The sequence below is a fragment of the Carassius carassius genome, chromosome 1, assembly GCF_963082965.1.
Source record: "Carassius carassius chromosome 1, fCarCar2.1, whole genome shotgun sequence".
Classification (NCBI taxonomy): Eukaryota; Metazoa; Chordata; class Actinopteri; order Cypriniformes; family Cyprinidae; genus Carassius; species Carassius carassius.
Window position 1 is genome coordinate 21,863,404 of NC_081755.1, and position 14,688 is coordinate 21,878,091.

Here is a 14,688-nt window from a genome sequence, read left to right on the forward strand (position 1 = left end):
AACAATATTTTAGGGCATCATAGACATTCAAATGTTTTAGACACACTGTTTGATCGATGGCTCATTGGCTACCTTGAACCTTTACATCCGAGGTCCATGTCCAGCTCTGGTGTGGACTCAATAATGGCCTGAACATCTGACTTTTCCTCATTATCAGCCAGACCTGAATAATCAAAATAGACAAATGCGTATTTAATGATCATTTAAAATGTGATCTGCAATGCATTGTTTGAACTTTCTATTTATCAAAGAATCCTGAATTTTTTCAGTTACCACAAAAAAATATTAAGCAGCACAACGATTGAAAAGCTGATAATAATAGTTTCTTTAGCAGCAAATCCTCATATCATCAGAATGATTTCTGAAGGATCATGTGACACTGAAGACTGGAGTAATGATGCTGTGAATTCAGCCTAACATCGCAGGAATAAATTACATTTACAAAAATATTTCACAATATTGCTGTTTTTAAAGTATTATTAATCAAATAAATATAACCTCACTGAGCATAAGAACAATCTTACTGACCCTAAACTTCTGAAAGGTAGTGTACAACACTAAATGAAGTTTAGACTACACTAAATTATTTGAGTAAGACGCTGCAATTTTAGAGTAATTTAAAGCTGTAACACTTTCCATGCACAGTAAAAGAGCTTCTAACCCGCAGAGACGCTTCTGGCCCCTGGAACAGCCTGAACCTCTGTGTTCTTCCAGAAGCCCTCTCCATCCTCTCTGTGCGAGTCCAGGGCCAGATCAGAGGCCGTGGTGGACATGGGAGTGACAGACTTTGAGCCGCCCTGGCTGAGGTCAGACAGCTCATCCTGAAATCATTCAACACACAATGCTCATTACCTGAAGGTCAGAGGTCAGAGCTCAGGGACAGAGGAGAGAAATCAGCATGAAAACACAAACAGGGGTTGGGATATTGACTTAAACTCTGAATATTTGACAAACTGAGGTGACACCAACGGGCACACAAACACACACAGGACAGACGCAACAAAATATAGAATGGATGGCACGGATTGTAGACATCAAATTTTTTTAACTAGTGTCAAATAATAACTAGACAAATCAGTGTCAGCTCAGGCTAAAGGTATTAAAATAGAAGACTGCAAACACAAAAAAAGGCAAACACTTGACAGCTCATTGATGCAACTGCAAGAAATCATAAATGATACACAAATAACAAAATATTTAAACAATGCCAAAAAATGGAGATCGACCGATACAGATCATTTTTGTTTTTTTCAAGTGTCTGATAAGTAAAATGCAGAAATATTGTAAATATTACTAATAATATTTTAAAGTTAAAATTTCTGCTTTTTGACAATAAAAAAGCGCATTTACTTTTTTTTCTAAATACATCTATGTTATGCTATTATATTGATGCAAAGTTGTTTTGTAACACTGCAGTCTGATTATTAGGATACATATTTTAAAAAATTATTAATGTAGTATATTAAATAAAGTGATCTATACAGGTACTATAATAATACTTAAGAACTGATAACAGAAGAGAAGAACTAAAATCAATCCAAACCAATTATCTCTACAAAACACTACTACAAAAACACACCCCAAACAAAAAGCAAATATCATTTACACTAGTAAAATAGGTAAAAACACTGCTGTAAATGCAACACAATCGAAATGAATTCAGTATTTTATAGAAAAGAAGAAAAACTAGTGTTGGGGGTATGTATACTGTAGAAAACCCATGTCTACAGTACATTAACCTACTAAAACTGACCACCTTTGCCTTGTTCTATGTACCCAAACACTCCAAAATAATGTAAATGTAAATAATGTAAATAACATTATTTTCCCACTATACAAAAAGCAACAGTTACATTTATTATGAGTAAAGAAATAATGTAACATTTCTTTTAAAGGGGTTCATGAACTGAGAAACCAAAATTGACAAACAAGGTCATTGTACTGTAGGTTTCAGAACTCAAAACTTTCTTGTTAGTCTAAAAACAGCTTATATTCAAGCCAGTCTGCAAAAAAAAAAACAACTTGAGTAATGTTCTGCTTTATGATGTAATAGTGTGAATAAACACCGCCTCCACAGAAGATGATCAACGCCTGCTTCTACATCAATGCCTGTTTAGCCCCGCCCACCGATTCACGCATGTAGTGTGAATAACAAGTGAGGCGAACGCAGGTCTATGCAGAAAACAATAAACTGTATTTGATCAACTTTATTCTTAAAGAGTTATCTTTATTTATTTTTTGATTAACTTTATTTTTGAGGAAGTTCCAAACCGTTGTCAGTAAGAATTTGGTCCTTCGTTTATTTAATTGCGGATTCATATACAAACAAGGCACAGTTTGCTTCAGGATTTTCAGAAAGATTGAAACTAAAAAACTACGCTGTGCCGAATATATTGAATCTGACAGTAATGTCGCACCACACAAGTGTCAACATGGTCACTATTGCTTTGTACGTTATAGTATGATATGTACTGAGTATTTAGACATTTTTAACCTAAATCACAGCAGCGTCCATCTGTGAAGGATGTAGGCTGTCAAACATACACAACTGTTAGCCAATCAATCCATCACACCTATTCAAATAGAGCGTTCTGAAGAGGGGGATAAAACCAGGACAGAAAAAACAGCCTATTACTTCTAAATCATGATGTTTTTGATGTAAAAATATTGATAGCATTATAAGTAGACCTCAGAGAACAGTACAAAGGCAGTTCATGTCCCCTGTAAAAGTAACATTACCCAACACTGGTTAAAACCAATTCATAACGACAGTATGCATTACAATTACAGACATTACATTGTCAGCTGAGCACAATATTAGAAAAGTGCAAATGATAAATGAAATCTAAAACAGCGAGAAAATGAAATGACATGCGGTGAAAGCTAAATTAAAGGGTTAGTTCGCCCAATTTGCAAAATTATGTCATTAATAACTTACCCTCATGTCGTTCCAAACCCGTAAGACCTCGGTTTATCTTTGGAACACAGTTTAAGATATTTTAGATTTAGTCCGAGAGCTCTCAGTCCCTCCATTAAAACTGTGTGTACGGTATACTGTCCATGTTCAGAAAGGTAAGAAAAACATCATCAAAGTAGTCCATGTGACATCAGAGGGTCAGTTAGAATTTTTTGAAGCATCGAAAATACATTTTGGTCCAAAAAAGCAAAAACTACGACTTTATTCAGCATTGTCTTCTCTTCTGGGTCTGTTGGGAGAGAGTTCAAAACAAAGCAGTTTGTGATATCCGGTTCGTGAACGAATCATTCGATGTAACCGGATCTTTTTGAACCAGTTCACCAAATCGAACTGAATCGTTTTAAACGGTTCGCGTCTTCAATACGCATTAATCCACAAATGACTTAAGCTGTTAACTTTTTTAATGTGGCTGACACTCCCTCTGAGTTAAAACAAACCAATATCCCGGAGTAATTCATGCACTCAAACAGTACACTGACTGAACTGCTGTGAAGAGAGAGATGAACACCGAGCCGAGCCAGATAATGCCTCGTTCACGAGAACCGGTTGCATCGGTTTTCGGATCACCAGTAGTTCTTTCTGACAGTTCGATTCAATAAACCGGTTGAAGAAAACAATTCACCGGTTCTTTTGCGCTCGACGTAATGGCGTCATTGGCGATGATTGCAAGCCTTCGGTTTACCTGGCCTCATAACATTAGCCCAGAATCGGTTCAGAATCAATCACCAAAAGAATCTGGGCCCGGTTCCCCAAAATGTTCATATCGCTAAGTAGTTCTTAACCTATTCCTTAACCTCTCTCTTAACCTTATGGCACGATTCCCGACACGTTCGTACGCTAAGTATATCTTCTGTAAGTCACACTTTCGTAAGGTTGGTCTGGACCATTCGTAAGCTCTCTCTTAGCGTTGTTTGAGCTCAAGACGCTACTGTACAGCAGTCTTTAGAAATCAGCGGAGCGAAGTACAAGTCAAACTATGGTATGTTGACAATGTTGTGGCTCAACAATCATTTTATGTTATTTGATGTAATCCGGTTACATCAAATGATTCGTTCGCGAACCGGATATGACAAACTGCTTTGTTTTGAACTCTCTCACAACAGAAACGGAAGAGAAGACAATGCTGAATAAAGTCGTAGTTTTTGCTTTTTTTGGACCAAAATGTATTTTCGATGCTTCAAAAAATTCTAACCGACCCTCTGATGTCACATGGACTACTTCGAAGATGTTTTTCTTACCTTTCTGGACTTGGACAGTATACCGTACACACAGCTTCAATGGAGGGACTGAGAGCTCTCGGACTAAATCTAAAATATCTTAAACTGTGTTCCAAAGATAAACCGAGGTCTTACGGGTTTGGAACGACATGAGGGTAAGTTATTAATGACATAATTTTCATTTTTGGGTGAACTAACGCTTTAACAGCTGTATGCAACTATATCCTAGATAACTAAAAATATTTGTGCATTACTCCATGGTAACATGCTCTTTTTTGTTTTTAGCATTTATTACTAATCTGGACTAGTGGTTGACCGATATATCGCCAAGGCCAATATATCGGCCGATATTTGCCATTTTTCAAATATCGGCATCAGCCGATAAGTTTTCTTCTTGGCCAATGTGTTATTTTGACGGCACTCCAGATATTTATTTTGAGGCCGTTGAGAGCTACTCTTTATTTCAAATTATGCTGCACTTTATGCATTTGCCCACTGTCATATTCATGTCATTTTCACTGTGTAAATTGTATGTAAAATGAACGTTTCCTTTGCATTATTTAAAAAATATGATTCCCAATGCACACAAACTTCCCAGAATACTGAGCGCCCTGTGTTTACTTACCTTTTAATTATATTTTTATTAAATATCTATTTGTTTGTGAAAATTACTTTGTCATCTAAAGTATAAGTATGTTTATTTTACACATTTATTTGTGACCCTGGACCACAAAACCAGTCTTAAATGTCAATTTTTTGAAATTGAGATTTATACATCATCTGAAAGCTGAATAAATGAAAATGAAAATCTGGAATCTGAGAGTGCAAAAAAATCTAAATACTGAGAAAATTGCTTTTAAAGTTGTCCAAAGAAGTACAGAATTTCTTAGCAATGTATATTACTAATCAAAAATTAAGTTTGGATATATTTATGGTAAGAAATTTACAAAATATCTTCATGGAACGTGATCTTTACTTAATATCCTAATTATTTTTTGCATAAAAGAAAAATCTATAAGTTTGACCCATACAATGTTTTTTGGGCTATTGCTAAAGATATACCCCAGCAACTTAAGACTGGTTTTGTGGGTCACATTTTTTAATCCACTGTCAAATGATTTAAAATGTCTTTAATATTAATAATAATAAAAAATATATAATTATATCGGCCTCCCTGCTTTCCAAGATATCGGCATCGGCTGTAAAAAAAAAAAAAAAAACAATATCGGTCGACTACTAATCTGGACTTTCTACATCTCTGTAGTTGCATGCAGTTAAGACACCAAACCACGTTCTGTGAATAAACTTTCGGACTATTAGAGGACAAAAGTGATTTGCAGTACACAGTGTCCGCCGGCACACAGCCTTGCTACCTTGCAATCTTCTGCCAGCGAGTCCCAAGCTTCCAGAACATCCTTACCATCCCTTTTCTTTGGAGTGTCCTCCGCCTCCAACTGCTTGGACAAGAAAATTGGGATGTGGCATCTTATATTTGTTTGAAACACAAAACACAACAGCGCTCTCATGTGTTTGTGCTGTGATCTAGCATTGGTGGTTAGGAAAACACAACTCTAATGTAACATTATTATGCATGAGAACATTTAAAGCAGCGAGCCATACCAGAGAGCTTAAGATTCTTAATGTTGCCATGTTTCATGCAGGTGAACGTGGATGTCGAAGCATCAAATCAGTTCACGTAAAGAAAAAAGGGCTGTAAAATTAATGGAATGAATGTTCTGCGTAATTGACTCTTTTCACATGATGCATTTCTTTTGGAAAGTCATAGTCAAAAAAAGTCAAAAATATGTTTTTTTTTTTTTTTTTTACTATTGGAGCAAATGTGAACTCAAAAATTATATTTGTTGTAGTTTCTTCACCTCTATAGAAGAACTTCCTGTTCTAAGTAGGGCTGTGCAATATTTATCATGTGAGATAATATTGTAATTGTTGTGTTAATGATATGCTAGCTTACATTATCGAGTACATCTCTTACTTTGCAAAAAATGAACAAAACAGGTCTTGAAAACCTCAAAGCCTATATGCATGAAGCATATTAAATGCAGTTAAAATGCCCATATAATTAAAGTGGTGAAAGCAAAAAGTATCGCTGTATGTGTTTGTTTTTGTATTAAGTAATATCACACAAGCAACAGTGCGGTTTTCCTAAATATAAGCACGAGTGTGATCGCAAATGTGTAATATTAATAGTGTTTTATTCCTGAATGTATCTATTTTTGAACAGATTATTTGAGTCCATGATTCAATAACCCATTCGTAATAACCCAGTAACTTGCTTCATTTCTAAAAAAGACTCAGTCGCTATGAATGAATCATTTGAATGAATGAGTCAGTGAATCACTCATTACGACAGGGACTTACTGCCTCCTGCTGGCGGTTATAGTGTCCTATTTATTTATCCATGAAAGGCCTAAACCAGCCAAGGTACCAGCACAAATCACCCTCAATAATATAAAATTGTTTAGTTATTGTTACTGAAAGAATCCCAATAAAAACAAAAAGAGATTAAAAGAAAGTGTTGTCAGTATTGCACACTCCTAGTTCTAAGAACCCTGGAAATGTGAAAAGGGTTTATTTGACGTTCCTAAAGGAACACTACACTTTTTTGTTTTTGTTTTTTAAATAGGCTCATTTTCCAACTGGCCTAGAGTTGAACAGTTGAGTTCTACAGTTTTCGAATCCATTCAGCTGATCTCCACGGCTGGCGGAAGAACTTTTACTTCTGCCGTACCATAGGTGCAGCAGGCACAATGATATTACACAGCACCTGAAAATAGTCCCAGCTAGGTAACTTCCAATAAGCCTACTTTCAGGCGGTGCTTAATTTCACTGCGCCTGGTGCACCCAAAATTGATTGATTATTACGCCAGAATGAGAGTATAGTTCCTAGCCATATCAGCCTCTGAAATCGCAACTTTTCCTTTTTTATGTCGGTCTTAGTACACGATATAACTACAGAAGAGTCAAGTTTTAAATAGAAAAAATATTGAAATTCTTCGGTCATTTTTTTTGTGAGATGCTAACGGTCTAATCAGACTCAATGATCTATGCTAAGCTACGCTAAAAGGGAGTAAGCAATGAATCCATATCAAACCATTCATATGATGAACTGCTAAATATTTTCAGAATTACTGCATATTACACTTGATATCGTTATATATCATTATATATATGTTAACATAGTAACTTTGACCCTCAAGTCAATTAACTGTATCGCAAGCCCTAAATTCTTATTAGGGCCCGAGCACTGCAGTGCGAGGACCCTATTGGAATTGCTCTGTTAATTCTTCTTCTTCTTCTTCTTCTCCGAAATGAATCGCATTTTTGAGGTCCTAAACATGCTCCAAAACTCACAAAACTTTACACACGCATATGGACTGGCGAAAATTTACATCTGATATAGGTTTCAGAAGCGCCACCTGTTATATTTCAACGCAGCGCGCCTCGAGCTACGTTTCACATACATGCACGAAAATCGGTACACACTTGTAGAACACCATTATCTACAAAAAAGTCTCTTGGTACAAAATCCAAAACCCAACAGGAAGTAAGTTATTTCTAATTTCCTGTACGATTTTTGTGCAGTTTTTGCCATTTCCATGTCTCGTACTTTGACAAACTCCTCCTACAGTTTTAATCAGATTTTCTTCAAATTTAGTGAGGGTCATAAGACCTTTGTGATGTTAAATTACGAAGGTTTTGAGTTTTCGTCAAGGGGTGTATCCCTGGCGGCCTGATAAAGTTTGATGTTTCGCCATGAAACAGGAAATTGCTGTAACTCAGGCAAGCAATGTCCGATCTTTCCCAAACTTCACACGTGTGATAGGTGTTCTGTCCTGAACAAACACCCATGACCAAATTCAGTTATAGTCATAGCGCCACCTGCTGGTAACAGGAAGTTACATGGTTAACACTCTTATGGACTCCTCGGAACATATTAAAAAGTGTCAACAAGTGTTAAATAAGCTGGCATCATGCTAGATACATACTAATACATGCTAGCAACACTTAGTTAAGTGCTAAAGCATGCTATTAATGCAGTGAAAAAGGAAGTTGCTGTAACTCAGGCAAGCAATGTCCGATCTTGCCCAAACTTCACACGTGTGATAGGTGTTTTGTTCCGAACAAATACCCATAACCAAATTCAGTTATAGTCAAAGCGCCACCTGTTGGTAACAGGAAGTGACAAGGTTAACACTGTTATGGACTCTTAGGAACAAATTAAAAAGTGTCAAAAAGTGTTAAATAGGCTGGCAACATGCTAGAAACATAATTAAACTTGCTAGCAATGCTTAGCTAAGTGCTAAAGCATGCAACTATTGCACTGAATAAGAAAGTTGCTGTAACTCAGGCTAGCAACGTCCGATTTACCCCAAACTTCACACGTTTGACAAGCCTCCTGTACTGAACACATCAACATTCCCGTATTCGGTTATAGTCATAGCGCCACCTGTTGGTAACAGGAAGTGTCATGTGTAACACTGTTATGGACTCCTAGCAACATATTAAAAAGTGCCAGCAAGTGATAAATACACTGGCAACATGCTAGAAACATAGTAAATCATGTTAGCAACACTTAGCTAAATGCTAAAGCATCATATTACTGCAGTTAATTAGGAAGTTACTGTAATTCAGGCATACAGTTACGGCTGTCGCGATAACCGCAATATTGTAATACCGCGAGGAAAGATAGCAACCGCAGAAACCGCGGCAACAGCAGTGTTCAGGTTTTTTTTTTTTTTTTTTATGAGGCTGTGGCCTTATTGTTTTTTTTTTTTTCAATTTGTCACTGTGCATTCAATGTTAAATAAATTAATGATACAATATGGTTACGACTGTAATTTTCTCGCGAGCCGTTGTAGCTTTATGGTGCTTTGTTTGTTTTGAATAGGCCGGCTGAAACGATGGGAGACGCTCGATCTCGTCCCAAAACCTAATGTCACGTCACCAGTTTGGGAACATTTTGGCTTTCAACCCAATGAAAAGGATGAGCCAGTGAATATAGATGAGCCGATATGCAAAATGTGCTGCAAAAAAGGTTCCTGTGACGCGGCAATACATCTAATTTGAGGTCATCGGGACATTCTAAAACGCTTAACGTGGTTTAATACAATACAGTGATATTAACAGACCAAACTCACTAAACATCATATTAATAAAGTATATTATCTACAAAAAATCAGATGATACCTGAATATGAATTCAACGCGTTTAATAACACGTTAAGCCTTTTCCTCTCATAGAAAACCATCATAAGGCTTAACGTGTTATTAAACGACTTGCATTCATATTCAGGGATCATCTGTTTTTTTGTTTTTGTTTTTTGTACATCGTATACTACTTTATTAGTATAATGTTTAGTGAGTTTGGTTTTTAAAAATCACTGTCTTAGTACATTAAGCCACATTAAGCGTTTTCTTATAACGTTTTTCTATGGGAGGAAAAGGCTTAATGTGTTATTAAACGAGTTGCATTCATATTCAGGGCTCATCTGATTTTTTTATAGATATTATACTTTATTAGTATGATTTTTAGTGTGTTTGGTCTGTTAATATCACGGTCTTAGTACATTAAGCCATGTTAAGCGTTTTAGAGTGTCACCTGTCATCCAGTGCAGCTGCCCCCTCAAGCATCAGGTCGCAGAGCAACATCAAAAAGAACAGCTGAGACCGGCCGACAGTTAGGAGTAGCTGAAGCCTTTGCGAAATCTGTAAAATACAGCCGTGAAAGTAACAGGCATACCTGCTGAAGTCACGGACAACCTCTGCGTCAGTGTCCATACCCAAGAGAGCGTGAGCAGATAACGAGCTCACACACGCTATCTGCTTGAGGAGCGCATCGACTCCAACGCGAATCCACTGTCCTGTTATGCCAGTGGTGGCGCGATAAACAGTCTAGATTTCCGCTGCTGTCCAAAGTCGCGCGCAAATACGTGTAATACATGTTAGAACTCTTTGATTTCTTTAAAAAAAAAAATGTATTGGAAAACGCATGTTCTTATTGCTGTTTGGCATTTAACAATAAACAAAAATGTTTTAAAACGTGTCTCTCTGTCAGTTAAAAAAGCAACAATATATGCTACATAACTCAACGATAGAGCTTTGTATGCAGCAAAATCAGGATAAATTAGGTATGTAAAAAAAAAACCAGGTATTGAGCCACCCGTAATAACCGCAGGGGAAATTTCTTAACCGCGACAGCCCTACATACAGTGTCCAATCTGCCCCAAATTGAACAAGTTTGATAAGAGTCCTGTCCTGAACACATCAACATGCCCGTATTCGATTATAGTCATAGTGCCAACTAATGGCAACAGGAAGTGGCATGTTTAACACTGTTATGGACTCCTTGTAAAATAATAAAAAGCATCAACAAGTGTTAAATAGGCTGGCAACATTTTAGAAGCATACTAATACATGCTAGCAACACTTAGCTAAGTGCTAAAGCATGCTACCAATGCAGTGAGAAAAGAAGTTGCTGTAACTCAGGCAAGCAATGTCCGATCTTGCCCAAACTTCACACGTGTGATAGGTGTTTTGTTCCGAACAAATACCCATAACCAAATTCAGTTATAGTCAAAGCGCCACCTGTTGGTAACAGGAAGTGACAAGGTTAACACTGTTATGGACTCTTAGGAACAAATTAAAAAGTGTCAAAAAGTGTTAAATAGACTGGCAACATGCTAGAAACATAATTAAACTTGCTAGCAATGCTTAGCTAAGTGCTAAAGCATGCAACTATTGCACTGAATAAGAAAGTTGCTGTAACTCAGGCTAGCAACGTCCGATTTACCCCAAACTTCACACGTTTGACAAGCCTCCTGTACTGAACACATCAACATTCCCGTATTCGGTTATAGTCATAGCGCCACCTGTTGGTAACAGGAAGTGTCATGTGTAACACTGTTATGGACTCCTAGCAACATATTAAAAAGTGCCAGCAAGTGATAAATACACTGGCAACATGCTAGAAACATAGTAAATCATGTTAGCAACACTTAGCTAAATGCTAAAGCATCATATTACTGCAGTTAATTAGGAAGTTACTGTAATTCAGGCATACAGTTACGGCTGTCGCGATAACCGCAATATTGTAATACCGCGAGGAAAGATAGCAACCGCAGAAACCGCGGCAACAGCAGTGTTCAGGTTTTTTTTTTTTTTTTTATGAGGCTGTGGCCTTATTGTTTTTTTTTTTTCAATTTGTCACTGTGCATTCAATGTTAAATAAATTAATGATACAATATGGTTACGACTGTAATTTTCTCGCGAGCCGTTGTAGCTTTATGGTGCTTTGTTTGTTTTGAATAGGCCGGCTGAAACGATGGGAGACGCTCGATCTCGTCCCAAAACCTAATGTCACGTCACCAGTTTGGGAACATTTTGGCTTTCAACCCAATGAAAAGGATGAGCCAGTGAATATAGATGAGCCGATATGCAAAATAGGTTCCTGTGACGCGGCAATACATCTAATTTGAGGTCATCGGGACATTCTAAAACGCTTAACGTGGTTTAATACAATACAGTGATATTAACAGACCAAACTCACTAAACATCATATTAATAAAGTATATTATCTACAAAAAATCAGATGATACCTGAATATGAATTCAACGCGTTTAATAACACGTTAAGCCTTTTCCTCTCATAGAAAACCATCATAAGGCTTAACGTGTTATTAAACGACTTGCATTCATATTCAGGGATCATCTGTTTTTTTGTTTTTGTTTTTTGTACATCGTATACTACTTTATTAGTATAATGTTTAGTGAGTTTGGTTTTTAAAAATCACTGTCTTAGTACATTAAGCCACATTAAGCGTTTTCTTATAACGTTTTTCTATGGGAGGAAAAGGCTTAATGTGTTATTAAACGAGTTGCATTCATATTCAGGGCTCATCTGATTTTTTTATAGATATTATACTTTATTAGTATGATTTTTAGTGTGTTTGGTCTGTTAATATCACGGTCTTAGTACATTAAGCCATGTTAAGCGTTTTAGAGTGTCCCCTGTCATCCAGTGCAGCTGCCCCCTCAAGCATCAGGTCGCAGAGCAACATCAAAAAGAACAGCTGAGACCGGCCGACAGTTAGGAGTAGCTGAAGCCTTTGCGAAATCTGTAAAATACAGCCGTGAAAGTAACAGGCATACCTGCTGAAGTCACGGACAACCTCTGCGTCAGTGTCCATACCCAAGAGAGCGTGAGCAGATAACGAGCTCACACACGCTATCTGCTTGAGGACCGCATCGACTCCAACGCGAATCCACTGTCCTGTTATGCCAGTGGTGGCGCGATAAACAGTCTAGATTTCCGCTGCTGTCCAAAGTCGCGCGCAAATACGTGTAATACATGTTAGAACTCTTTGATTTCTTTAAAAAAAAAAAATGTATTGGAAAACGCATGTTCTTATTGCTGTTTGGCATTTAACAATAAACAAAAATGTTTTAAAACGTGTCTCTCTGTCAGTTAAAAAAGCAACAATATATGCTACATAACTCAACGATAGAGCTTTGTATGCAGCAAAATCAGGATAAATTAGGTATGTAAAAAAAAAACCAGGTATTGAGCCACCCGTAATAACCGCAGGGGAAATTTCTTAACCGCGACAGCCCTACATACAGTGTCCAATCTGCCCCAAATTGAACAAGTTTGATAAGAGTCCTGTCCTGAACACATCAACATGCCCGTATTCGATTATAGTCATAGTGCCAACTAATGGCAACAGGAAGTGGCATGTTTAACACTGTTATGGACTCCTTGTAAAATAATAAAAAGCATCAACAAGTGTTAAATAGGCTGGCAACATTTTAGAAGCATACTAATACATGCTAGCAACACTTAGCTAAGTGCTAAAGCATGCTACCAATGCAGTGAGAAAAGAAGTTGCTGTAACTCAGGCAAGCAATGTCCGATCTTCCCCAAACTTCACACGTGTGATAGGTGTTTTGTTCCGAACAAATACCCATGACCAAATTCAGTTATAGTCATAGCGCCACCTGCTGGTAACAGGAAGTGACAAGGTTAACACTGTCATGGACTCCTAGGAACAAATTAAAAAGTGTCAAAAATTGTTAAATAGGCTGGCAACATGCTAGAAACATAATAAAACATGCTTGCAACAATTAGCTAAGTGCTAAAGCATGCTACTAAGGCAGTGAAAAAAAGTTGCTGTAACTAAGGCAAGCAATTTCCGATCTGCCCCAAACTTCACACGTTTGACAAGAGTCCTGTCCTATACACATCAACATGCCTGTATTCGTTTATAGTCATAGCGCCACCTGCTGTCAACTGGAAGTGTCATGTTTAACACTTATGCACTATTTGTAACACATTAAAATATTCCATTGTGTGCTAATCATGCTAGAAATATTCTAAAAAAAGCTATCAACTCTTACTATGTGCTAAAGGATCCTATTAATACTATGAAACATGTTGTTGTAATTCATGCATACTCAGCATTCCCAGTCTGACCCAAACTTCACGTTTTATAAGAGTCCTGGCCTAAACACAACTAAATGCCAATATTCAACTATAAGTATAGAGCCACCTGCTGGCAACAGGAAATTACTTATTTTATACTAACTTAAACATGAGATGTCTGATCTGCCCGAAACTTTGCATGTTTGGTAAGAGTCCTGACCTGAAGACATTAACATGCCAATATTCAGTAGTAATCATAGCGCCACCTGTTGGCAGCAGGAAATGTGGCACAAATATTTACTATTTTATAAGCATATGGCCCAAAGTTCACTGTTCCTCCTATGGGCACCGGGTGGTGGTGAGCCCGGGTGCGAGGGCCCGTTCATCGCTGCTTGCAGCTTTAATTTAAACTTGTATTTTGGTAGTAAATTTGGTAAAATAGGTCACTGCAGACGTTCAAGGATGCTTAAAAATGCATCATCACTGCTTAATGTTTCCATGGCAACATCTTTCAACCAACCACTGCTCATATTTTATATTCATATTTTATGTACCTTTACAAAAGCAGAGGATATCCCCACAAAACAAAGACATCAAATGTCTATCTATCATCTTATCTTCCCAGAGTTCTTTCATATCATCTGTCTATTATATCAGTTATTTTCTTCTCATGGCCTGGTGTAAATTCCCTCGAAATTTGTTTTGGTGATAAAATCATGAACTCTTATATGATGAAGTTGTGATGTTCCTGTACCTTGAGGCTGGCGTTAGAGTGCTGATGACTGAGGTTATTGAATCTCCAGCCCTCCGTCCCAGGAGTCTCGGCTCTGCTCTGGATGTCAGGCGTCAGTGAAGAGCCACCGCCGGACATGGGGAAGACTCCCAAAGACTTGGGACGCTCTTTCCTGTTTAGTGTTAGCGGTGCAAGGTTGTGGGTTCGATTCCCAGGGAACACATGTTAGGTAAAAAAATGTCAGCCCTGAATGCACTGTAAGTCACTTAGTATAAAAGCTTCTGCTAAATGCATACAGAAAAGGAACCAAACTAATGTATCATG

The 14,688-nt window shown here is 37.4% G+C and overlaps 1 protein-coding gene across 4 annotated transcripts in view; it reads right to left on the minus strand.

Moving 5' to 3' along the window:
* The window catches only part of LOC132141552 (C-Jun-amino-terminal kinase-interacting protein 4-like), a 46,653-nt gene that overhangs the window by 18,146 nt on the left and 13,819 nt on the right, over window positions 1–14,688 (minus strand). For 2 of the 4 annotated variants that reach the window (XM_059551164.1, XM_059551185.1), the window contains exons 5-8: window positions 14,386–14,536; window positions 5,568–5,651; window positions 662–821; window positions 73–163 (exon numbers count right to left, since the gene is read on the minus strand). In XM_059551164.1, coding sequence (XP_059407147.1) covers window positions 73–163; window positions 662–821; window positions 5,568–5,651; window positions 14,386–14,536 — 486 coding nt within the window. The remainder of the gene's footprint in view (window positions 1–72; window positions 164–661; window positions 822–5,567; window positions 5,652–14,385; window positions 14,537–14,688) is intronic. The other 2 variants (XM_059551175.1, XM_059551193.1) reach the window with 2 other exon arrangements.